Here is a 27,654-nt window from a genome sequence, read left to right on the forward strand (position 1 = left end):
GAAATATTTTTTATTTAACAAAATTGTATTGCTTAGTTAAGTGTAAGAATTATTTTAACGAATCGCGCATTGTTGTTCGCCAGTGTGTACACGCTGTTTGCAGCTTACAGCCAACATCGATAGCTGGCTGATTGGCATCGATAGCAATCGTGCTCGATAGCTCCCATCACTACGTCAACTAGCCTTGCCTATCCATAGTTTTTTTTTTTGTATCCAAACAGTAAAAATAAGTTTAAACAAAAGCATATACACATAAGTTTCATTTTTTTTTTTTCGTTAAGTGTAAATTTTATTTATTTTTTAAGTGCGCGTTTAATAAGAAAATGTCATCGCGAAGGTAAATCCAATAGGAAAAACGACAATGTACACACACACGAACACACGCAAGCACACGCACACACACACACTGTCAACACATATGTACCATACACACACACACACACACAACGCGCACACATTCCCGTACACGCACACACACATACACATAGATACACTCTGGGTCTATTTACATATGTATAAGTATATACAAAAAAAAAAAAATCAAAAATGCAAAGCAGCGAGAAAAAAAAGAAACAACAACATTGAGATAAAAAAAAAGTGCAACAAAGTGCTGAAAGTAAATTGACCCCCGCAAACACTGCCCCACCCCGCCTGCCGGCTCACAATTTGCAAAAGTATCGCAGCTACAGCTACAGCTGTTGCTGTCTGCCACCTCTGTTGCTGCTGCTGTTGCCGTTGCTGCTGCCGCTGCTGCTACTGTCACGTTACGGCAGCGGTACTCGCGACGGATGCAGGGTGGGCGGGGGCGTGGCAAGGCAGGTGGCTGGGTCAAAAGCGTTTAAAGATGTGCTCACGAACGTGCCACTCACGCAGCTGTAAATTGTTGTTGAACTTAAATATTCGTGACACGAATATTCACAATGCTCACACACACACACACACACACAGGCGAACATGCACACACTCACGCACAAACTGTTCTATCTGGTGGCGTACATATGTTTGCTTCTCTGCACGTCTTACAGATGGTTCCACCCAACGATATCGGGCATCGAAGCTGAAAAATTATTACAGGAACAGGGCTACGACGGTTCATATTTGGCGCGCCTATCATCTTCAAATCCGGGCGCATTCACGCTTTCCGTGCGTCGTGGCAACGAGGTAACACACATCAAAATCCAAAACAATGGTGATTTCTTCGATCTTTATGGCGGTAAGTGTTGCAACTATAACGTCAAGAACAATAGCATTGCAACAAGTACAAACAAATCTCTACCTCTCTACCTGTTACAGGTGAAAAGTTCGCCACATTGCCGGAGCTGGTACAATACTACAGTGAAAATGGGGAGCTGAAGGAGAAAAATGGCCAGGCCATTGAGCTGAAGCAGGCGCTCATTTGTGCCGAGCCCACGACGGAAAGGTAAGTGCAGCCGCATTCCGCACCTGGACGACCCCAAGCCAGATGCCTTAACAGCGCACCATTAACAACAGCTGCAGCGGTTAACAGCTGCTTATGTTTACATTATGTTATCAATATACGTAGCGCAGCTGATGTCGCGGCCGATGTCGCCATGCTGTCTATTATATACTTATGTATGCATGCATGTATGTGCATGCACAATACATGCACGCCTATGCGTGTGTGTATGTGTATGTGCATGCATGTGCGCATGTATTTCTGTATGCATGCGTAATATGCATATCTATGCTTTCGCTCACAATTTTTTTGACCCATTTCAAAAAATACACTTTTACTCGAGTGTTTTACAATTTTGCAATGGAATTCGCAACACTTTAAAAATGACATATGCTTGATATACGTCATGCATCGGGTCTATTTATACCAGACTCTTAGCTTCTATATGGATATATGCTTATATTTGCATAGTACTGATTTGCATTGATTATTTGACCGATCATTCCTCTGGCAATAACATGATATTGAGTTCGGTTGAGCTAAATGACGAATCTATAAAAACTCTGTCTATGCCTTACACATATCGTGCCAAATTTAGAATAAATCTCATTTCAAATCCCCGGCTAAAATGATATTCCCATGAAAATCAGTTTGGTTTCAACAGAGCAATAGACAATTCACAAGTCTACTTTCAATCTATTGTAGGCTTTCGGAATTTTTTATATCTGAATGTTGTTCAATACGTTTGTGAAAAGCAGGACACTCGGAATTCGCAAAAACATAACCTCAATAAACGAAAGCAGAGCAAACATTTCGCTGAACAGTTCAACTTTCTTCTTTTGTGCTTTTTGCGCAAGTTTTTGATTAAACAATCTATTGGCACAATCAATTCGACACGTTGCTTCGCAAATAATCAAAATTAATAAGCTTTGCGCAAATTGTTGTTGCAAATAAGGCAGCTTTTGCAAATTATGCTGAGCGTCAGAAAGCGTACGCGCGATCGCACGCGACATACACGCCGCACGACGCACGACGCACGACGCACGCAAGAGACTCGCTGTCTGCGGCGTTAACAGTGCGTGCGCAACATTAACAGTGCACTGTAAGTGCTCATGCAAAGGATCTGTTAAGTTTTGTATGTGCTCAGCAGAACACGATTAAGTCTGAATAAATGCGATTTAATGCAAAAACAAAGAAATATGTATGCGCAGATATATATATATATATGTATATATATATATAGTGTATAAGTATGTGTATGAACACCTACCAGACGTTGCCCATAAATGCGTTGCATTGTTGTGGCTGGTGCTGTTATTGCTTTTTTGCAGCCCACACGGACACAGAGAAAAGTAATTTTTTCTTATTTATTGCTTATTAACATTTTTTTTGTCTGACTGTCAAATATTTTATTACCACTCAGCGTGGCTCTATCTCTCTCTTACGCGCTCTCTCTCTCTCTCTCTCTCTCTTTGTTAAATGCGTTTCCAATTTATTGTGTGCATTGTTGTTGTAGTTGTTGTTGTTGTTGTTGCCGTTTTCCGCATCCTAACGGTCAGCCACCTTTTGCGCCACGCCCACTGACTTTGACCGTCTGCCTCTTTGGCTAATTTCGTTTGGGGCACTTAAAAATATACCCAACTGGCAAATTTCAACTGGAAACTGGAAATCAAAAATCATTTTAACTGTGTTAAGTGCGCGCATCTCTGACGCTTAACGGCTGCTCCCCTCGCACACACGCGCGCGCATACACACACACACTGAGCTCCCCCTGCCGCCACGGTCCGCTCCGCTCCGCTCAACCCCGCCAGCACAATCCACACCCAAATGCAATTTTTGGCATTGTGACGTTCTGTGGGTCGAATTATTCGATATGTTGTTGATTGTTTGGTTATTTATAATTTTAATTACATTTTTTTTTTTTTTTTTAATTTAGCCAGCGCATAATTTTTGGCGTACTTTATTTATAAGCGGCGAAAAAAGAGCTTGTGTAATAATAACAATCGGCGCGTACATCTCATTTTGATTTGCGCCCTTAACTGATCTCATTACGTCGATCTCGGCCGTCAGACGCACGTGACGCTCTTCCAACTGACGTCGGAATTTACTTTTGAATTGCTCTAAAATTAGTTAAAAGCCGTACGGGTAGCTTTCAGGTTTTATACAGACCTTTTGTTCTTCCTTGCTAGCGTAAGCTTTTGGCTTAGAGCAGCTTTTAGATTAATGCTAAGCTTAAGCCGCAGTGTTGGTAGGAGCTTTCCAGGCGCTTTTCTAGCTTGAGCAAGCTTTCAGCTGATACCAGCTTTTCAGACTCATCAACAAGGTAAAGACTAGATAGAGCCTTTCTCGTTTTCCGCGAGCTTTCAAATCAGAGTTTTACAAGCTGACTTTCAGGCTCTAGCCCTGAAAACGAATAAAGCAAGCTTTAAGCTGCCGTTAGCTTTAAGTTTTGCTTCGTACGTTCAACTTAAAGCTTTACATTTATTCTAAAAGCTTTCATATCTGAAGTCTCTAAGCTGACTTTGAGTTCCAGCTCCCTTTATGATCTAGTATTAAAAAAGAAGAAAGATAAGCTTTGAGCTGTTCATTTGCTCTCTAGATAAAGCTTTTATGAATCTTAATTCCAGGCTTCACTCCAAGCAATCAAAAAGAAAATAATATAAATAATTGCCCAGAGCTTTTAGCCCTATCTCCGTCTCCCTCTCACTGTCTTGTAGCTTGCTTTGTACGGTTTTTTTTTTTTTGTTTATAAATGTTGAGTCTTTTATTACCTTTCCATTAGAGCAAAAAAAAAGAATTCTTTGTGTCTGTTTAATGTGATGTAATCAAAAGAACCGAACCCATCAAATTCGGCTCGTGGGGACTCACAGGTTGCCCAAATGCCTTTGATCCTGAACGACTTATTTATATATTTTATGCGATGATGATGCAAATTTTCTGATCGCTCCTCCATTCGATTCCGGCTCGTAAAACTCCAAATGCGAGGTGCACGTCATCTGCACGAAATGTGCTCTAATGTGATTCCTATCGCACCATCTACATGATTGCAGCTTTCAGCTTATTTCAATTCAGTTCAACTCTCCTTTTATAATCGCATAAAATGATTAACTATCTCTTGAGCTTTGTGTAATTCCCCCAGATACCATTATCATTATTAAATAGATGGAAGCAGACTTTGGGATATAGGCCCATTTATTAAAACACAAATTTAATGGTTCTTTTATGAAAGTTATTGACCAGCTGCTACCTGGCAGACAGGTGTACCGATAACCCATTCCTTGTTTGGCTAGGAAATGGAGTTATCGATAGTTTTAAGACCAACGATAGGCCTTTCAGTGCCATAGAAAGCGAATAATTTTTGAAGCAAGGTCATTATATTTGAATAAAACGCTCGTTGCCACACAATCGATAACTATCGATTTTAAGAATAAATGCCAAAGACAGCTAATCGATAATTATCGATTTTTATACGGGCTATTTTAGACATTCCGAAAACTTAAGAAGTCAATGACAGCAAATAGTTTTTGGAGCAACAGCCTCGGACTGATTGCTCGATAACACAATCGATAACTATCGATTTGCGGATTTGGTTCTTTGACTAAACTTTTCAGTGGAAATCAAAGAACGACAAATACCAAATTTATTCAAGATAGTTTTTCCCGTGATATCAAGCTATAAAAAAGTTTAAAGTTCGAATATTTTCTTATCGATTATATAGAAGTTAAATCGATAATAATAATGATAATAATATGCAATATAGAAATTAGTTTGGAAGCCTGGAAAAATGCAATAGTTGATCCTTGAAGAAGTTGAACTTGACTGTCTTGAGCTATTCAATTATTGGCTTAGGCTGTGTGTGCTTTACAATTGCATTGAATATCTATCTTTGTTGACCTTTGACCTTCGAACAATAGGAACAACAACAACAACAACAACAACAACAACAAATCCGTTCTGAACCGAATCAACTGTAACGCAATTTGCAATTAATTTGTTGTTATTGCATTTTTAATAGTTGCAATTAAATGTGCTAATTGTTAATTGCAACTTACTTTCTTCAGGCATATGTAACTATATCTGTATATGTCTATATATATATATATATATATATATATCCATATTTATAGGTGTTTGTAGTTCTATGAAGCGCTTGAGGGTCGGCATTCACTGTGAATCTGACAATAATCAATTAGGCTTTCAATTTGTTTTGTTGCGTTGCGTTTTGTGTGGCGTGTTGGGCAATGGGTCGCTTATCGTAAACACCTGTAACCCCCGCTATATACACCCCCCCTCCACCACCCTCCCTCTGCACCCCTTCTAAACTGCCCCTAAGCGGCAGTGTGTGTGTAAGTGCTTGAAATGCTAAATGTTTTTCAATTTTCGCCATTAAGACAAGCCTACAAATGCCTTATAAATTATGCCGAGCACGTTGACAGCTTCGTAATCGTAATCGTACATATAACTATATATATATATATATATATATATGTATGTATGTGTCTATAGTTGCCTGTCTATAGCTTTGGCTCTGCCTGTGTATCCGTATCTGCGTATTGGAATCTGTATCTGTAGCTGCGACAGCTCAAAGTGTCTATGTATATTGAAGCTTGAATCGTGCTCTGATGGCATATTATTCCGATGCTGGCAACTGCCTACACTTGAGCTCACACATTTAACACACATCTCTGCTACCGTCACGCCCCGTCACGCCCTGTCACGCCTACCCGCCCTCTCTATAATTGTGGTGCGTGCCCGCAGTCACATAGACCACTTTGTCGTTTACATACTGACATCCTGATCGGGCACTCAACTTAAACGCTTAGCATTTGTTTTTATTGTTGTCATATATGTGTATGTAGTGCATATTTATTTAGGCCATTTAACTGTCACATTTCAGATTTGATCACATGTTCCGTAAATCGTTCGATTTGGTTCCAAAGCTGCTCATGGGAATCCTGCTGGTTCCGAAATGGCGCAGTTCTGCCTGCCCAAAAGTAGTTCCCCTCGCCTCGTGAATGCAAATGCTGAAACGATCTGATTGTTAAATGTTAACTGCCGATCTAACTGGCGATTGACATGACACTTTAAGTGCATAGAGCATGATGTTTGTGTTTTATAACGATCTTCTGCTTGATGTGATCTTGATCTTCAAAATGCACTTAACATCTCGTGCTAGCAGATCTGTGAATATACATATATATAAGTATATATATATATATATATGTATATCAGCTTGTGTTTATTTTATCCAGGGGATAACCATAGTTGCAGTTGATCACGATGTCGTTGTTCAGCTCTCAGTATAATAAATCAAATTTAAATCTGGTGAAAAGGCAAAATACAAGCATGCAGAAACTAGAATTGGGCACAGTTTAACAGTTTAGGGTACAAAGGGTATATTTTTGCAGTTGATTTTCGAATAAAATATAACTGAAATTAAAATTAAAATTAAAATTTGTCGTTAAGTAGGGATATCTTCAGGCAGGCCGAGATTTAATACAGAACATTTTGCCATATAAGAATTTACTTTTCGTCCGATTGTTCCCATGGCAACTCTATGGTATATCTATGTTCCGATAATGATAAGCTTTTGTATATTTGTGGAGAGCATAGTTTGATCAAGATATCTTGGAAAAACAAGAAATGCTTTTCATACTTGAACCTACAAATCGATTGGTCCTTCCTATATGTGAGCGATACGATACGATTTTTAAACTAATAAATGCCGAGTTAACTTTAAATATCATATACGTATTTGATATAGTAGCCCGATCCGGCCGGCTCCGACATGCTTCCTGTTAGGCTTCGTTTCAGAGTATTTGCCAGCTGTTAAGACTTTCTTTCTCGTTGGAAGTGGTTGAGAATTATAAGGAGAAATGGCGTTGCAACAACTTTATTCACCTTCCTTCTTATCAATTCTTATATTCACACAACTCAATCGAATTGAACTTGTTGTTTGGTCACGAGATTGATGTAACTTTCTGGCTGATTTTTGAAAATGTGCTTCCCTGGGACAGGTGCAATTGCGATTGCGATTATCACCTGAGAAGTCGAATGCGTGCGCACGAACCTCGAAACAGTTAGATGGTTGGCTATGAGTCTTGTTATATGGACGGAGACGGAGACGTGTATAAACTGTATCCTAAATGGCTCGACCATACAATTAAAAGCGCACGGCACGAACGTGCGGCTAACCGCAAATGGACAACTGGACAAAGACGACTGGCCCAGGGGACCAGGGGGGGGGGGGGGGAGGCAGATCGGGTGGTCAGGCAGACATGTGCTTGATTACTGATTCAGGTAAATCCCTCACACGAATTCGGTACGGAAAAACGTGCGATCATTGGCGAAAGGTTGTCCTCCAGCACATAGAATAGAATAATAGGAACTCGGAGACCCGGAAGAGAAAGCACAAATGTGCTGGCAACATTTTTTATTAATGCTCACTCTCCCACTCGCGTTTGGCATCTTTTTCTCTCGGCCGGAGAGCTGACCTGGTTTACATTCACTACGTAATCCATTGTGGGCACGTACACCCACAAATATCTCGTATGCATATAGTCGAGCTAGTTGTTAATAATAGTTGTCTCTGAACAGGCCCATAATTCACAGTAAGATAATGAGAAAAATTCGCAATAATACTAAGCTTCTAAAGCTTAACTGCCTCACATAGCTCATACCCTGTACACATATCGAAAAAAAAAATACTTTTCGAAAAGTGTGTACGAAATTACAGGCTGCAAACCCATCGGGCTGTGATGAACGGGCGTGTCGAACAAGTCAAAATTCGCTTGTGCAAATCAAGCTGGGGCTCTGGAGTAGCTTAAACTGGAAACAAATTGTAAGCAGCTGTTTCTATGCCATAGATCAAGTCCCTTGTATATTGTCCAAAAAAACCGATTATGTATAGGAAAAGTTATAAATAATATGGGATAAATAATACCAATCAGTAGTCCCGCCTGCTTGGTTTTTGGGACGCGGATTTGCAAGATGCTGAGTCACCGGGCGCAGTCATGCATTGATTCACAATGTTTATGCAAAATATGCTCAGTTAGTGTGAATGTGACTCACTCAATGGTGATTTAAAGCTCACTTAAAGCTCATTCAAGTTTATGCTGGCGCACTGCTCTATCTCTTCTTTGACTAGCTGCAAGCAGTTAACTGCTTGGTAAGCCTCTCTATTCAAGTCTCACAGCTCCAGTTTTAGATTTAGTCTGTTACCTAACCCTGAACTTGACTAGCGCTTACTTTGGGCCCGTTTAACAGCGGCTAATAACCCCAGGCCCCAGGCCAGTTCCCGGCCGACAGGCGCCTCATTGCCAAGTCCCACTGAACAGTGGACTCCAGAGTCTCAGATAACGTGCTATATATGCACATGCCTATAAACAATTGGTAATTGGGAACTGGTAGCTGCCAGCTGGGCAACGGGGCACTTGGTGCATAGACTGGCGGGGATACGGGCTACGGGTTACAGGGCCCGGCGCGGACCGGAGACCCGGGCTATGGGCAACCGAATGCGTCGCATAGTTTCGCGGCTCGCATATTAAATGCCGACATTTGCGCACAATACGAAAATGTTATTAAACAATAAATTATGTTTATTTGTTGTTTTTTTTTTATGTGATTCTATACCCTGGCAAATGAGCAGGGTTTTCGACATTTAGATTACAGGTAGCTCTGAGAACAAGAGAACAAGTATTGATCGGGATAAGGAGCCGAGTCGATTAAAGTCCTGTTTTGATGTTCAAAATCATGAAATGTACATTTTTAGTTACATTTAGAAGCGCACTGATCTGACATCAGATACAGTTACAGGGTATCTGTCAGTCGTGGCACTTCGCTCATATCACACTTGCTTAATTTTGGCTCGTGTTGTTGTTGTCGCTCGTCGTGCCCAAATGCGATCGCCGTGTTTTATGCATTGTACTTATTATTATTAACATTATTTTTATTATTATTATTATTATAATCGTTTTTTTTTATTATTATGATTTTGCATAGCTTCTGCTTTTGGGCAACATTTCGGGGCAAGCGAAGGTCGTCGCTTGGGTTCTCTTAAATGGAACTGATTGGCAAAATGTATGACAGAACATTTAACACTCGAACAGAGGCACGTGTGTATGCGCGGACCTTGCAACTGCCTTGTAACTGCCTTGCAACTGCCTTGTAAATATCAACTACATGTTATCAATAAATCAGCTGAGAATTCGAAAAAGTCAGTTATGCCCAAGCAAGTATCCAATAATATAGACTAGACTAGAAGTATTATGGCTCTGTCTATGTTATTGGATACTTTGGCCCTTGCAAGGTCTATCAATGACGCACCTGGCCAGCTCATCTTGTTAGGATAACAACGAATTGTTTATGTTTATTAGAATATTTCCATTCGGCCGGCTTAGACTTTACACGTTTTTTATGACATTTTCTGAAACTTGAAGTAGTTGTAAGTTGACTGCTTTTTGTTTTTGTTTTGTTTTTTATTTTTATTATCTTTTACACAATATTGAAGCGGATTAATGTGATTTGTTATTGTTGCTCTCGACTTTGAAACATTTCTGTTTGACGTTGTTCCAACGAAATTCGATGATGAGCCGATCGCAACCAAACGGTTTGTCATCGCCCACAACCCCCACGGTGCGGACCCCCTGTCCCCGGTTGCTGGTGCTTCGAATGGGACTTGGGCTGGGGCTGTGCCTGTGCCTGTGCCTGGGGCTGGGGCTGTCGCACGTCGTCATAAGATCTCGGCGCAACCAAAATTGGTTGCCAAATATGCGCAGCACGTACGCCTCTGACGTCTGCGCCTGCGCCATAGTAGAAGAGTTGCTCTGTCTCTGTCTGTCTCATATAATAATCTGCCAGTTCATCTCCTTCTCCCTCTTTCCCTCTCTCTAGCTCTCTCTCCCTCGTTCTCTGGTGTGTTTCACTTGCTCGCAACAACAAAATTCCCAAAGACGCAACACGAAAAATTGCCCGCATTGTTATTCGGTTTCAATTTCATTTCCGGTGGCAGGTAACTGGCGGCGCTTACACGCTGCTATACCATCTACATTATGACCATATACATACACGAACACACACACACACACACACACACACAGACATACTCACAGAAAATATACTTAAAGGCGAATTCGGGTTCTGATTCATGTGTCTGCTGACATGTTGTCAGATCGAGCGCGTAGCATTCAAATAGCTGTTAACTAAGTACAGTAAAAATGTCGCATATGTAAGCAGTTTAATTATGTTAGTCACCGCCGCCCGCCAACGCCAAAGCCAAAGTCGAAGGCAACGTCTGCGTCGGCGCCGGCGCCTGCGACTGCGTTGACAACGCCAACGTAAAAGTAAAAGTGCCTTCGCCTGGATATGATGGGCAACTTTCAAACGGTTCTTGCTCACACACACACACACACACATACATAGGCAAAGACTTTCACAGTGCCGATCATGTGAGCTGCTGATACTATGCACTTTCAAATAGCTCGGATTTATCAAGCAGTGCATGCCAAGCAGCTACAAAAACAACAGCAAGGGCAAAGGCTCATGTGCAACAGCAACGAACGCAGCAGCGAACGCAGCAGCGGACGCAGCAGCAGCACAACAATAACAAATAACGAGCGCTGACGCCAACGCCCCCACAAAGAAGGCAACGTCTGTGATTACATTTACGTTAACATGTTATGGACCAAGCTTGAGACGAGCTTGAGTTTTTTTTTTGTTTCTTCGTATTTTGTTGTTGTTTTTTTTTTTTTTTTGTTGCTTGTAATCCCAGCCTGGCTCGGCTCGGCTTTTGTGCATTTAAAACAAAAAGCGCCGCACGCAGTCAGGCAACATTCATTCATGCACGAGCACACGATCTGAGCGCTTAGAACAGCGGCAGAGCGCAACAGCAAGCAAAAGAGACAACAACAGCAATAACAAGAAGAGTAACAGCGACGACGACGACGTCGACGACGAGAGCAGCAGCAGCAGTAGCCGTAGCAGCAGTAACAGCAGCAGCGACGACGACGACGACGACGACGACGAGGCGCATACGAAGCAAACGACAGACTTGAGCAAAAAGCTTAGCACTTGGCTGCTGGAGCTTCATTCTCGAGTTGCGGTTCAGCGGCTAAACAACACGAAAGTGTGTGCAAAAAAAACACACACACACAGAACATATAACTAAAAAAAAGAAGCACGCGCTTCAAGCAGTGCAAGCAGACAACGGCAGTCGGCAAGCAGTGGAGTAGTGCGTGGGCGAATGTTTTAATTGCAATTTTGTGCAAAATTCAAACAAAAGAACAAAGAAATTTGTCAATTAACATATATATATATATATAAATATACATATATATATATTGGTAATATTATATTGATAACGCGATAAACTATTATGCCTTCGGCCGCATTCGTTTTGGAGCATTTGATTGCGGCACAAGCGCGACTGGACGACGAGGCGGCAACAGCAGCGGCTAAGCTGGCAACAACAACAACAACAGCAACAACAACAACAAAAACAACGTTAGCCAAAGAGAAAAAATTGCTGTCGGTTTTAAAGAAATTTGTGCAATAAAAAACAAGAAACATTTTAAATATATGCAAAGCATTTAATTTTCTTATTAGAACCAACAACAACAACATCAACAACAACATCAACAACAACTTGTTGTTGTTTTTATACAAAGTGTATGTGTGTGCGCCGAGCTAGTTGTTACATAAAACAACAATAACAACAATATTAAGAGCTTAAGCACATAACGCGTTTTTTCCAACGTTAAAGTTTTCGCGTTTTTTGTTTTTTTTTTTTGTGGTTTTTGTATTTATTGCATTTTTGTTAAATATTTTTTTATGGTTGTTTAGACAGCAAACAAGTGTTGAGAAAGTTGTCAATGCAAGTGCACTAAATCAAACAAACAAATTTAATTCAATTAAACAACAACAAGAACAACAGCAACAAAATGCTATTCAACAAGTGTCTCGAGAAACTGTCCAATTCGCTGGGACATGTTGTTAATCACAAGCTGCAGGAGAAGCAGGTCTACAACAGCAACAACAGCAACGACAACGACAACAACAACAACAGTGTGTACAACAAGCAGCGCAACTTTGAGTACGAGCGCGCCATACAGGCGCACTATGGCAACGGCAGGACACGCAGCCACACAAAGTCCAAGGCCAGCAAAGGTCACAAGTCAAAGGCAACGGCCGCAACAGCACCAACAACAACAACAGCAACAACAGCTGCAACAAACACAAGCGAGTGCAAAAATTGCATGAGCAACGATGAGCTGGCCATGATCATCAGAGGCGTTGCCCACAACAACAGCAACAACAACAAGCACAAATACAGCAGCCGGACGCACAGACGTCGCCCCAGCACCTACATAGGCGCCTCCTCTAGCTGCTCCTCGACGGAGTCGCTGCACCTGCACCTGGCCATGGCGCCGCGCGGCAGCAACTGCAGCGGCAGCAGCAGCAGCAATAATAGCAGCGATGGCCACGCCTACTCATCATATCCGGTAACGCCCACATCATGGTCGGCATCGCCGCCCAGCTTTGGTCCAAACTTTGGCGACTCCAGCGGCACACTGGCGCTCCTAGCGGCCATGCGTGTGCAACTCTACGGCTACACGTAAGTCACAATAGCGCAAAGAGACGCGCGGAAAATGAAAAGTGAACGCGTTTTAAGTCGCGAGCGCGTTTTACACACACTTTTTTTTTATAATTAAGTGATATTACGCTTTTTTTTCTGCGGTTTTTGTTGGCCCGAAGCTGTTTGAGGCGCGTGCGAGACACAAATTAATAATTGTTGTTGTAGTTGTCGCTTTGCCATTAACAACAATCTAATAAGCAACAACAACAACAACAACAACGAGAATGAGAACAACAACAACGAGAATGAGAACAACAAATTGTCATGTGCCTAAAATTGCCACGCAAATGAGCAAATATTTAAGCTAAACATTAAAATGAGTGGGGCTAGTGACATTCTAATAGCTAGATATGTGTGACACACACACACACACACACACACACACACACGCACACATACATACACACAGATTTAAATACACATATATATACAGATACATATATGGCAGCTGGAAGTAAACAAACGCCTGCGCGCAGATTTTGTGCTTTCTTGTTTATATTTATGATTTGAATGGCTTTCAATATGATTGACAACCAGATTTGGAGTTTACTTTTCAAATAACCAAAATACTCTCTAGCGCAGAGGCGGGCCTTTAAGTGGGCATGCCCCTTGCCTGAATTACAAGCAGTACAGAGTATTCCCTTCAGAGTCTGTTTCTTTAAGTTTGAGTTTCTTTAAAGTTTCTTTCTTTTCTTTTAACCAAAACTCAAAAGCCTCTCCTCTTTTCCCCCCTAATGTCATTCATGCCTAAAACAAGCTTCTATCTTCTAATATTCTTACATTTGATGCACATTATTTCGACTGAGCTTCAAATTCAACTATTTGCTTACATTTCTTCTAGCTTATCAAGCAATTTGATTGACAATCAATTGTGTTTGCCTATGGCTTGGCCTACAGGGCATCTGCTCGTCTTTCGTTATTTGTTTTCGCATTTGTTGTCATTTTTTTTTTGTTTAATCTTTTCATTTCTTATTGATTTTTGCATTTAGAGGCTGCGTGCTGCGACGAACTTCTAATGAAATAATCCACGGCATTTAAATAGTTGAGCACACAAGCGGGTATATAAATCAGATACAAACAGCACGTACCGGGAACTCTATCTATCTGTCGCAGGCTTAATAAGCCCCAACCACCCCCGCTCCCCTCTCTTCAACCACTCACATTCTGCTCTGCTGTGCAAACTAATTGCTTATCTTTTTGTTTGCCAATCCGAACCACAGATGTCGCTTTCAACTCTTTGCGCTGTCTCGTCTCGTCGCTGTTTGTGTTAATCACAACAGACACACTCGTGTGTGTGTGTGCGTGTGTGTGTGTGTGTGTGTGGAAACTCTTTTGTATTAGATAAAAAATACTTGATACAGTTAGTGGCAGGTATTTATGGCATTATTAACCCACATTCTCGCATGCTTTAGATATGCAAAAGAATATATATACTTTTTAAAAATTCTCTAAGAGTCTTGCGCATTTCTTTGGCATACACACAGTTAAACTGTCACCTCCATGGTCACTTTTTATTCAGTACTGTGACATTCTTTGGCATTATGCTTAGCTGCTATGCTCACCTCCATGGTCACTTTATGCTTAGTTCTATTTAGTTCTAGGCCCACAATTACCTGTATTTCGGCTCTTTTTGACTCTTTTGCTATTGCTCCAGCCCAAATATTCAATTTTCAACTCCATGGTCACTTTATTCTACAGAAATCAAGTATTCAATATGAATTTCCGTTAGAATCTGTAATTACAATTATCAGTTTCTACATTGCATTTCTGCCAACTAAAATAACAAACAATTTTCACCTCCATGGTCACTTTTATTCTACATTAGAAATTGTATTCAAAATGTATTTATCGATAGATTCTCTTTGCGTAGAATTAGTGTAATAATTATTAACAGCTCTTCCATTTCTCTTGCACAAAATTGTTAACATACAATTTTCAGCTTAATTTCCACTTTTATTCCACGTAAACAAATCGTATTTAAAAGTATTTATCGATCCATTTGTTTTCACGATAATTATCGTTTCTTCGGCCACCTTCATGGTCACTTTATGACGCTTCCGTAAACGCCATCATTTAATCGAACGAACAGTTTTACTACACACCAATCCCCCCTCCACACACACACACACACACACATTCAGTGGGTCATTTCGCTGTTTACCGTTAGAGTGCGGCATGTCCCAATTAACAGTGCACACAGTGTACCCAACCTAATGCCAACAGCCCCCCGGCCCCCTCCTTCTAACTCTCCGCCACCACCCGCCGCCCATCAGTCTCCATTCTCATGGCACTCCACCCCCTTCTCACCGCCCCCCTGCTCACCCCTTGGCTGGTTTTCCTTGACAGCTTCAAGTGCAGTCTGTCAAATGTAAATTGTTTTACATTTTGTTAACTAAGTACGCGAATTTTTAATGGTTGCGCGTTGTGTTTTCTTTTCGTCTATTTATTATTATTATTATTATTTTTTTAATTTTTTTTCGCTTGCATATTTCCGTTAAATGCATTGCAAAACAAGGTTTACCTTGTTGTTGCTGCTTTTATATGATTTTGCTAAGCAAATAAATAAATGTTTTAATTTGCGCAAAATTCAAAATGCAAAAAACAAAAAACAAATTTAATGAGCTTTTTTTTTTTTCGTTTTGTGTTTCATTTATCTTGGGCTAGCCCCACGATTTGTGTACTCTAGCGGGTTCACCGAGCTACGAGTGCAACACGGCGAGATTTTTTACTTTTCCCATTAAAAACGGGCACAAAGGGTATATCGACCGAAGGCTTCGCTATCGTTTTTTTTTTAATTAAGATTGATCTTGAAAAATGTTAACAAATATTGGTTGAACTTCTCTTGAAAGCGCGAGCCTTGGCTGACATTTCTAAGAGCTGAAAATGAATTATGATCGGATCATAAGCACCGAAGTGAAAATATATATTATATTAAAAATGCATGTCCATATGTAGATGTGCCGCCGTATAGAGTTTAAAGTCAACCTATGCCTGGGCTTAGGGTATTCGCTAGTCGGGCACTCGTCGCTTTGCTTTTTTGCTGCGCTATGGCATGCCATGGAATCAGTTTTAATGCCTGCCTTATTTGTAAAGGGGCATTAAATTTACGAGCTTACAGCCTGCACTTGAAATGGAAATTGCCTACAGCGAGAACAGACCACCCAACCACCCAGCCACCCAGCCACCCAAGCCCGCTCCACTACCTCCCCCTCTCGGCAGCTAGTAGTACAGTCGACACAAAGATATGTCCAGCCTCCAGTTGTCAGTTTTCTGATTTCTTGACTCGCAGCTCGTTTCGCAGGTGCGTTGGCACACAAAATTATCAACTTGTGACAAATGTTAATTTATGCGTTGTACGATATATTTGTTTATACAAAATATACACATATTATATATATAAATGTGTGTGTGTGTGTGTGTGTGTGTGTATGCGTATGTACATAATAATGTGAATATATTTTTGCGCTGAGCTGTTTGTTGACCTTTTTGATAGCGTTTCATGAATGGCCAACAGGTTCAGCTTTAAGATAAGCTTGAGATACAATTGCCGTCCAGTTGCTTCCTGTGCGTAACTGTAACTGTAATAATGCAAGGTCAATGGCTGCACAAAGCACGACTTGCAGATGCCCTGTAAAATGCGACAGCTGCGAAATGATTATACAGTTTCACTAAGTCCAACTATGCCAACCGAATAGCCAGGTCTTGGCCAGAAGTTGCCATCAGACTGGCCCTCTTTTACAGGGTATGCATGCAGTTTGACAACAGTCTGTGCGAACTCGATGAAAGTCACCAAATAAAAAAAAAGAGATTTTATTTAAGTGAAAAGCAATTGCAGCTGAGAAATTAAACAGTTATGCGCTTAAGGCAGCTGCTTTAGCCACCAGTTGACCAGGAATAAAACCTATGCCAGGTACAATAAAAGTCGACACTAAGAAAGGTGCTAATTGCTCTGTTGACAGTTGAATGTTGACTGGTTGCTGCTGCTGCTGCTGCTGCTGGCGGCTGCCCCAAAAGCCAAGTCGATTGTGTTGAATCACAGTGCAAAAAAAAAAAAGAGAACAGAGAACAACAACAGCAAGAAACAAGAAATTTAAATAATGCGCAGTCACATATGCACACATACATACTTAGTATACATTTATATATATATATGTATGGATATATATATATATATTTGTGTGTATATATATGTAGATATAGATATACTATATGGTCAACAGACATTAGAGATTGTTGAAGTATGAATCCTCTGGAAATTACGCACCAGAGAGTTGCCAGAAATTCCGCTCGCTGACAGAAAGCTGACTGCTGCCGCACTTTTAGCCAGTGTTGCGCAAGTGCTTAACATGCATTCATTTCATGTTTCATTTAAATTTGTTGTGAAACATACAACAAATCGCAAAACAATGCCAATCTATTAAGTTAATTGTTTGGATGAGCTTGCAAAAAGTACGACTGGAAAAGCAAAACTATCGTTAATCGAACTATCGACAGTGTCGATTCAATGCCATTTCCGGTGCTAAAAATAACACAAACATGACGAACTCTTATCACTATCATTCCGGCCATAGCACCTTGAATATGTAACGATCAGGCATTGAAGTGCACGATATACACATATACACATATATGACGATCTAATGTAAAGTCAATTATTTATATGAGTTTTTAGCTATAAATAGCACTTGCGGAAGATAGAATCGATAATCGATCGTTAGAGAGAGAGAGGGAGAGGGGGAAATGGGGGATTATTGAACGGAAGGGGGGGACTCACTCTCTACATAAATATGCATGCATGCATACGCTCTTATACATAAGGCATGAATTGGCAGCCCTGTTTTATGATAACTATGACCCCAAAATCAATAAAAACCATGAGAGAACAAGCGGGCAGTTAAATTGAAACCGGCTTAAGGACAACTGCGATTGATTTGTGTGCTTATTTTGTGTGTGCCTCTCCTCTGCTCGATTTACGAGATGCCGTCGAACTCTACAAGTGCTAAAAACTAGATGACGTTGACTCCAGCCATAGCAGCTACAACTGATTCGACTAACTGAAACTGAAACTGAAACTGAAACCGAAACAGAAACTTAAATGTCTGCCCAGCTCTATTCTGTTCTGTTCTATACTGTACTGTTTTGCTCGCATTCAAATTCAAAGCAAGTTTTTTGAGTTAGTGTTATTTATGCAAATGAGAAGCGCTGCGAGCCAAAACAAATTTCAAAGCCAATTTAAGCAACAAAACAAAACAAAACAAAACAAAATAACAAATCCGAAGGTGTCAGAACCACAGCTGGAAAGAGATACTCTGTAAACTGTCTTGTGACTGGCTCAAATTAGTGGGCATAACTAGTTTATAAAACGTAAAATCAAGCACACGAAAAACATTAACAAAAATTAACTCATCTTAGAAATTGTATTTGTATTTGAAATTAGGCAAAATTAAACTTTAGGCAGATGGAAAGCAACAAAAGCGTGGCGTAAGCCGAATGCGAAACTACCCGATTCGGCAGCTACCCTGTTTTTATAGATCATTTCAAGCAAGAAAACGCCTGGCGCTGCTTGCCAGCTACACTGCTTGGCGCTGTCGGCGCCAAATGTCAAGCAGTGCATTTGAAATAGCTTTCAATTAGACGTCGCCAGCAACAGCAACAGCAACAGCAACAACTTTTTGATGGCTCTTGCTTTCTGTGTCAACTGTTTAAGGCTGTTGCGTACATATATGCACATTTATATATATAAATATATGTGTATATATATGTATTTATTTATTTATATATAAACACACTTATTTAGTCTATGTCCATGTCCAACTGGCCTGGCCAGGCGACAACGTTAAAGCCTTATACGTTAGCTCAAAGCAACAGCAACAACTTGCACTTTTCTCGTTGTTGTTGTCGTTGTTGCTGTTGTTGCTGTTGCTGTTTGCCTTGCATTTGTCTGTTTTCTTCGCATTTTGCTGGTGTTGTGCATTTTTGTGCTCGTATGCGATGCGATTCAATTCGATTTGTATTCGTTTCTGTTTTCGTTTTCGTGTATTCGTGTTTGATTTCCTACTGGTTGCTCGTCGCTGTTGTCGGCATCGTTTTGAGTTGTTGCTGTCATTTGGCACACATGCCTGCAATTTGTGCAGTTCATAGTCGCATTTCAAGCGCGCACGTACAACGAGAGACAGCCGGCCAGCTACCGAGTCAGTCCAGCGGGAGTCAGTCAGTCGCTTAGTTGCAGTCGGAAACAGCTGCTGAAGCTAAATACACGCGTAACTATACAAATTGATAATGCTTACTAAATAAATATATAACTATGCTAATATGTATTTACTTAAGACTCAAATCAAATATTTGTCTCATTGCAGATGGTTTCACGGCAATCTTTCTGGCAAAGAAGCTGAAAAATTGATATTGGAGCGTGGCAAGAATGGTTCATTTCTCGTGCGTGAATCTCAAAGTAAACCTGGTGATTTCGTCCTATCCGTGCGTACAGACGACAAAGTGACGCATGTCATGATTAGATGGCAGGTAAGTGCCAAAACTTGACAGCAGCTCGACCTGCTGCCCCAAGTGTTGTTCTTACTAATAGTGGCCAATAGCGAATGCAAATGCAAATCGATTTGTGTGCTCGACAACAACTACTAACTAAGCAGCAGAAACTACAACAATAATAGCCAAGACAAGTAATGTAAGCGACGACTGACTGGCCGTAAAGTTCCTCATCGCTTGACCTTGAATTAGTTGTGTGTAGCTGCATATATACATGTATTTATCTATATATGTATGCATGCAGGCATGTGTCAGCAGCATGTGTGCGTTTTGAGTCTGTGTGTGTGAGTGTGCTGTAAATGCACTTAGAAGTGTTTACATATTTGGTTATTGTCATCACATTTCAATAATTTAGTTTCACACTTATTTTGCGCTGGTGGCGTATGCGTAATATTCAAATGAACTGCTTTAATGTATGCACTGCTTGAACATAGGCAGGCAACTGCCAAGTCTCCGTTATTCAAGGAGCTGCCAATACTGTTGCTGCAACAGCACACTGCTTGCCAACAGGCTAGCAACTGTTAATGCTCTGTTATATTGCTCTGTTTTTAACAGACTTAAATAACTGATCTAATTTATTATCCTGCAATATATTTGCTTCAATTTGACCACTCGCTCAGTTAGCTAGTTGCCTTGATTAACTGATGACAGTTTCAATGATTACATGTGTAGAAATTCCCAATTCATTTGTGGGATTTACATGCTTTTAAACAATACAATGCATGCATTTTAGTAAACATATCTTTAACCAGTCATGATTTATTGTTTATAGTAATCTTTTCTTATCGGGGACTTACAGCTAGCCTAAATTATTTAATTTATTTATAGAAACTTTTTAAATTTTCATACATAGATTTAGAAAAAAAAAAGAATGTACTTCAAAACAAATATAGGCATGGGATTTTTTATTTTTTACTCCCCATAAACATGACAATCCCATATATTTGTCAATTTGTTGACTTCTAAGCAGCATATTGTAACTACCGTAAATCCCCACAAAAATTATTGATTGTTGTTTTTGTTTCTGTTTCTGTTGCTGTGGCTGTAGCTGTTGCTATTTGACGCCATTTGGAATAATGATATTTACATGACCGGTTGGGCTTTAGTTCAATTTGACATTGCGGTCACGTTTGCACTTTTATTAGCTAATTGTGTAGCGTTTTTCAATTTCGATTTTATTGCTACAGTTCAAGTTGCTAGCGACTACCCTAGAATTAGACAGCCAGCAAAGGGTATGCTGATTTTTCTTGTAATTTTCCAGGGAGTTAATTTGAGTAGACGTTTGAAAGTTGACAGCATTTAGTTGGCAGCTAAAGAGCTTTGACAGGAACTTAACAAAGCGTGCTTTAGGAATTACAATATATTTTAATATTTTCTTTACATTAAATTTGTTTACATATATATAATTGAATATAAAATTTGATATGTGTACATCTATATGCTTTGCATCCATTTGTGTACATTAAAGTCTTAAATTCTCGGTGTTCGCGTGTCGGCAGTAATATTTATTAGAATGTATTTATTGGCTCTTCGATCGATAGTTATTTGTCATTAGCATGTATTTAACATTGATGACTGTTAATTTACATGCTATGTTAGCCAACATCGTCAGTGCACTGCTTTCTTGACATTTAAACATTAATTGGATGTGACAACTGCTTTCAACTGATTTTCACATTATCTGTTACAGGATAAAAAGTACGACGTTGGCGGTGGTGAATCGTTTGCAACTCTCTCGGAACTGATCGAGCACTACAAACGCCATCCGATGGTGGAGACTTGCGGCACAGTGGTGCATTTGCGCCAACCATTTAATGCAACACGAATAACTGCCGCTGGCATCAATGCACGAGTTGAACAGCTGGTAAAGGTAAGTCAAATAGCGAGTCTGTACATAACAGAAACCAGGATCGAAACTAACGTAACTTCATCTCCTCCTTCACGGCAGGGCGGTTTCTGGGAGGAGTTCGAGTCGCTGCAACAGGACAGTCGAGACACATTCTCGCGCCACGAAGGCTACAAGGATGAGAATCGTCTGAAGAATCGCTACCGCAACATATTGCCCTGTAAGCAAGTGCTCCATTCACGCTCTAGTTACATGTTTGTTAACGATTCTCGTATTTCTCATTCCCCATTACCCATTCCACTTGCAGACGATCACACGCGCGTCAAGCTGCAGGATGTGGAGCGCAGTGTACCGGGCGCCGAGTACATAAACGCCAACTATATACGTTTACCCACCGATGGCGATCTCTATAACATGAGCAGCTCCTCGGAGAGCCTCAATAGTACGGTAGCCGCGTGTCCGGCCTGCACCGCAGCCCAAACGCAACGCAATTGCCCAAATTGCCATCTGCTGAACAAGACGTGTGTCAAGTGCGCGGTCAAATCGGCCACGCTGCCCACGAACTGTGCCACCTGCAATCGCAAATCAGATTCGCTGAGCAAGCACAAGCGCAGCGAATCGATGTCAGCCTCGGCGAATGCGTCTGCAGCGGGCACTGGACCGGGAACGCCGACCGCCGCTGGGAACACATCAGCAGCGGCGGCTCTCAATGGCTGCCTGGCTGTGCTGTTGAAGAAGCACTGCGGAGACGCCTCGCCGCCTCCATCGACAACGTCTTCGTGCAGCGGCCCCTTGACGGGCTCGCTGCTGAATGGCGAGGGAAATCAGTTCAAGACGTATATCGCGACCCAGGGCTGCTTGGCCAACACGAAGACGGACTTCTGGAACATGATCTGGCAGGAGAATACGCGCGTCATTGTCATGACCACCAAGGAAATCGAGCGGGGCAAAACCAAGTGCGAACGCTATTGGCCCGATGAGGGGCAATGCAAGCAATTCGGTCACGCCAAGGTGCACTGCATCAAGGAGAACTCCACCAATGATTATACGCTGCGCGAGTTTCTCTTCTCGTGGCGCGACAAGCCCGAGCGACGCATCTACCACTATCATTTCCAAGTGTGGCCCGATCACGGCGTGCCTGCTGATCCCGGCTGTGTGCTCAACTTCCTGCAGGATGTTAACACCAAACAGAGCAGTCTGGCCCAGGCCGGCGAAAAGCCGGTAAGTAAAAAAAATACAATCAAATACTTTAAATTATCGAAACTCACTCTCTCTCTGCGTCGCTATTCCTTCTTAGGGTCCCATTTGTGTGCATTGCTCAGCGGGCATCGGACGCACAGGCACATTTATTGTGATCGACATGATTCTGGATCAGATAGTGCGAAACGGTAAGCAGTATATAGCATAACAGCCACTTTAACAGCTCTATGTCACCCATTAACTTGACTGCTTTGTTAGCAACATAAATGTTAATGTTTAACATTCAGCTGTCTAGCATAATTGTTAGCAGAGCTGTTATGAGCTAACATCATAATGTAAAATATGTAAAGTGTGTAATGTTAGTTATCACTAACAGCTGGCAAATGGTTAAAGGCAATATAAGAAAGTTAGCAAAGCTGTTAGGAATTGACTAATAGAATAAACATGAAAAAGATCTTACAGTACTTTATACTTTATACTTCATATTGATTTATCTAACATATATATATTATTAATATTCACAGGCTTGGACACTGAAATCGATATTCAACGCACAATTCAAATGGTGCGTTCGCAGAGGTCGGGCATGGTGCAGACAGAGGCCCAGTACAAGTTCGTCTACTACGCGGTGCAGCATTACATTCAGACCCTGATCGCGCGCAAACGAGCCGAGGAGCAGAGCCTCCAGGTTGGCCGCGAGTACACCAACATCAAGTAAGTGCTCTGGTGTGTGTGTGTGTGTGTGTTGCGATAATATTAACAGCAGTTCCTCTTTCAGGTATACCGGCGAAATTGGCAATGATTCACAAAGATCTCCACTACCACCAGCAATTTCTAATCTAAGTTTAGTATCGTGTAAGTCAGCAGTTGCGGAACCGTTGACTGCGGCAGCAGCAGCAGCAGCAGTAGCAGCAAATGCGGGCAATAAGCATGCCGCCAAGCTGCAGCCACCATTGCCGCCACTGGGCGCCAGCAACAACAACAACAGCAGTGGCAACAGCGGCAGCTACTGCAACAGCAGCAGCAGCAGCAGCACAGCACAACACAATGGTGTGGTCAGCAGCAGCAACAACTGCAGCAGCGGCAGCGGCAGCGCCAACAGCAGCAATGCCAACGGCAATGGCAACATTCTCGGCAACGGCAGCAACATGCGCAAGTCAAATTTTTACAGCGATTCGCTGGCAGCGCTTAAGCTGCAGCAGCAACAGTTGCACGACGCAGCAACAGCAGCAGCAGCAGCAGCATTAGCATCAGCAGCTGCGCCAGCAGCAACAACGACCGCAGCATCAGCATCAGCAGCAGCAGCAGCAGCAGCAGCAGGTAAGCAGAAGCAGGTCTTGGGCCGGCCAGGTGGTTTACTCAAGTTGCTCACCAGTCCCATCATCTTTCAGCCAAATACAAAAACATTCCCAAAGACATGAACAGTCTGAGGCAGCCGCACGCTGCCTATGTTGCTGCTGCGCCAGCGCTGCCGCCGCCGCCGACGCCGCCGCGCAAGACATGACAAATGAATTTCTAAATATGCGCGCTGTCATATTCGATATGCAGCTGCATTTGACATACACACATACGCACGCACGCACGCACGCACGCACGCACGCACGCATTCAGTCTTCTCCTTCTTCTCCTACTTCTTACCCAACCTGTTTCTGAAGAGCGCAAATAACGATTTCTAAACTCTTGATTTTTTTTTTATATTAAAAACCCACACATATATACCTATATTTTTAAATGTCCCAATTGTTTGTCCGTTGTTGTGTGTCCTATTGTTCTTAAATGCGTCTATATATATATATATATTTAATTTAATTTTATTGTTTTTTTTTTTTTTGTGTGTTTATGTCTCGCTTTAATTTGTAAGTGCCCCCCTACCACCACCACTTCCCACCCCCCTCAGCCATGTTTGTATGTAGTTGTTAAAACAAAAACAAAAGCAAAAGCAAAAGAAAATGAAAATGAAATTTGTAACTGGGCTGCAGCAGCACCAGACTAAAAGCTGATCTATAAAATATTCGATAATATGATCGATGATCCATGATCTATAATCATGATATAATACCGGCCACACGGAAGCCGGAGCATATTGTTTTAGTGTTGTAAGTGTTGATAAACGAAAAGAAAAAGAAAAAATTTAAAGAAAAAAAAAAGCGTTGATTGTGATTCAAATAACGGCGTCAAACGGAACAGAATGAGAACAGAGAACAGAGAACCGAAATAGAACAGAAAATAGAACAGATTAGCCTAGTATAACAGACCATGCATAGAACAGAATAGCGGCAAGCGCATAAGAAATCAATTTGAAGGCAATGAATATACACACACACACGCACGCGCGCACACACACACACACACACACACACACACACGCACACACAGTCTCACGCATGCACACACATGCAAACACGAACAACACTTATTGAAGCAACAAAAAGCAACTCTGTCAAATATGCCTTGTCTGAAAAGATATATAGTAAATAATTTTTTAATATTGATAAAGATAAAAAGCGTATGCTTAAATGTATGCAACTAGTTTAAGAAGATTATGTGCAAAAATAGTTGCATTGGCAACGTTTATTGTTAACCCATTTTTAAATTGTCAAAATCTACCCATTTCTGACCCCTGCCCCCACTCCTTCTCTATACCCTTTTCTCTGCGAAAAGCCAAGCGCGAAGCCAGCAGCCAATCCCACATTAAATGTTGTTTGTTTTCACACATACATATGCATGTATGTACGTATATGTATTTGTGCCCTCGCTGTTAACACTCTTTGTTAACACACGCTGTTAACACACGCTGTTAACACACGCTGTTAACACACGCTGTTAACACTGTCTGTTAACACTGTCTGTTAACACTCGCTGTTAACACTCTTATTTGTATCTGTATTCTCTCTCACTCTCTCTCTCTCACTCTCTCTCTCTCTTTGTTTGAATATTGTATTTTGCTTTAATTTTACGGACGTACGAATATAACTTATCAAATTTATTGTGTTACATTTTAAATGATAATCAACTTAGGCATTAATATAATTATTATTATTATTATATAATTATTATAATTATAAATATACATCTTTTTTTTGTCGTAATTGTACACCCTAAGTTTATAAGTGTGTGTGTGTGTGTGTGTGTATTATTTTTGTAAGTGGAAAGCGAAATGTAAGCCAAGTTTATATGCAATATTAAAGCACTGTACCTTAGGTATGTCACACACACACACACACACACACACACACACACGCACGCATGATTGTCTTAAATTTGTTTGATTTTTGTAAACATTCGACAAACTTTTTGCGATTTTTTACTCGCAAGCAACACACACTCATACATACATACAGAGAAAACATTTTGAGCAATCAATTTACATAAATGAAACCCGAAATTTGTAATTTAATTTAAACATTATTTGATTGCTTTTTGTAAGCGCTTTAATTGTTATTGATTTTGCAGAACGAAAAAAAAAAACAAAAAAAACCAAGCGAAAACACAAATTACATATGTATTTATACACAGAAATAAACTATTTTTTATGAAATAATTTAAACAAAAAAAAAAAACAACAACAAAAAACAAAAAAAAATTTTATTTGATTGATTTTTCTTTTCAGTTTGTTTGATTTTGAACATTTCATATTTTTTTAATGATTTTCTCAGTGTTAAGCAATAAATGTTAGGCGCTGTTGCCGCATTTCACACTAACAAGCGCCGCTGCCAATTTTCAAATTACCTCAATTCTAAGCATATATTCAGCTACGCTTCAGTTGAGTACGACACTTACAATCACATCAGGCCTTATAACGAGCGTAAGCAAACTGATTGACCAACAAAACACCAAGAACCCAATAACCAAAAACCAAAACTCAAAAAACAAACAAAAACAAAAGCAAACGCAAATCAGAAGAAACGACAACACCAAAGCAACAAAAATAAAACCAAAAGCAAATGCAAATGCAAAAGCAAATACAAAACCAAATTTAAGTAAAATAACGGCAAAAGCAACGATGAAACAATAAGCACGAACGTGTTCAGCAACTAAAAATAGAACTAACTTTAATATTAGTTACCCAATTGCGATCTTAGACTACCTTATATAGAGATGCGAAACTATCGAACCAAGTGCATACATATTATGCTTGAATGGCGAACCTTCCAAAACTCATATATTATATATATATATATATATGTATGTATATATATATATATTATTGATTTAAAGACAAATCAGGCTATGCTTTCGCCCCAATCCAAAGATTTTCCTATAAGCAATTCTCGATGCAATTGTTTCGTATATGCCAGCATGTTAATTATTTATACAGCATATACAAACCAAATCTAATTATAATGATTATAAACAAAAACAAAAAAAAAAAAAAAAAAAGAATCATTTTAATGGTATTTTCTATAAAAATAAACCCGTTCATACACTCATAGCTAGTTCTTATCGAATAATTGTAATGCTGAAGCCTGGCTTCTTCGCTCTCGTGTTTGTTAATATAGAGCTGTACTAGCCTTAGTTTTAGTTCTCGACTCGAATGTAACGTATATAACTTTTTTTAAACTGGAACACACGAACATATACACACCGATATATGCATAGATATATACATATTATAAGTATTATTATGTATCGAAATCATATAAATTTGCATGTGTTTCATTAGGCAAACGCACACAGTTTTTATTAATTGAGATTTTTGCTAAAACGAATCAAATACGAATTATTGAATATGGAATATGGAATATGGCATATGGCATATGGAACATGGAATATGGAACAGGGAACATGGAAATGGAACTGCAAGCGATAAACTGCATCCAACAGAATACCGAACGCAATGTCAAAGCACAACCGAGCAGCAACACCAAAAATATATATATATATACTCAATCGATGGAAACAAATCAAAACAAGTTCTAAATAAATATTTAAATAACGAGAATAAATGTAAAAAACACCAATTAATAAGCGCTTAACTATATACATTATTTAATATACATATACATATACACATACATA

General features: G+C 40.4%; 1 protein-coding gene across 6 annotated transcripts; it reads left to right on the forward strand.

Moving 5' to 3' along the window:
• The first annotated feature begins 174 nt into the window (after positions 1–174).
• On the forward strand, positions 175–27,621 carry csw (protein tyrosine phosphatase non-receptor type corkscrew). Of its 6 annotated transcripts, none has more exons than XM_070211312.1 (11): positions 175–337; positions 1,026–1,213; positions 1,294–1,420; positions 19,406–19,568; positions 21,280–21,459; positions 21,538–21,655; positions 21,743–22,656; positions 22,733–22,823; positions 23,160–23,349; positions 23,414–23,955; positions 27,299–27,613. In XM_070211312.1, exons 1-11 carry the CDS (start codon positions 324–326, stop codon positions 27,553–27,555), a joined length of 2,784 nt encoding a protein of 927 aa, XP_070067413.1. In that variant the 5' UTR covers positions 175–323; the 3' UTR covers positions 27,556–27,613. The 6 variants fall into 6 exon arrangements, with proteins under 6 accessions (XP_070067413.1, XP_070067416.1, XP_070067411.1 ...); XM_070211315.1 differs by lacking the exon at positions 27,299–27,613 and adding an exon at positions 24,027–25,056 and having other exon boundaries at positions 177–337; XM_070211310.1 differs by lacking the exons at positions 175–337; positions 1,026–1,213; positions 1,294–1,420 and adding an exon at positions 12,254–13,028 and having other exon boundaries at positions 27,299–27,621.
• Positions 27,622–27,654: the final 33 nt, after the last annotated feature.

This window comes from Drosophila virilis, chromosome X, assembly GCF_030788295.1.
Source record: "Drosophila virilis strain 15010-1051.87 chromosome X, Dvir_AGI_RSII-ME, whole genome shotgun sequence".
NCBI classification, from domain to species: domain Eukaryota; kingdom Metazoa; phylum Arthropoda; class Insecta; order Diptera; family Drosophilidae; genus Drosophila; species Drosophila virilis.

Excerpts from the sequence above, each read along its gene's own strand:
- csw (XM_070211310.1), top strand. The coding sequence starts at position 12,355 with ATGCTATTCAACAAGTGTCTCGAGAAACTGTCCAATTCGCTGGGACAT. Across the intron at positions 21,656-21,742 it reads CTACCGCAACATATTGCCCT|ACGATCACACGCGCGTCAAG; the intron begins GTAAGCAAGTGC and ends TTCCACTTGCAG. Across the intron at positions 23,956-27,298 it reads AGCAGCAGCAGCAGCAGCAG|GCAAACGCACACAGTTTTTA; the intron begins GTAAGCAGAAGC and ends GTGTTTCATTAG.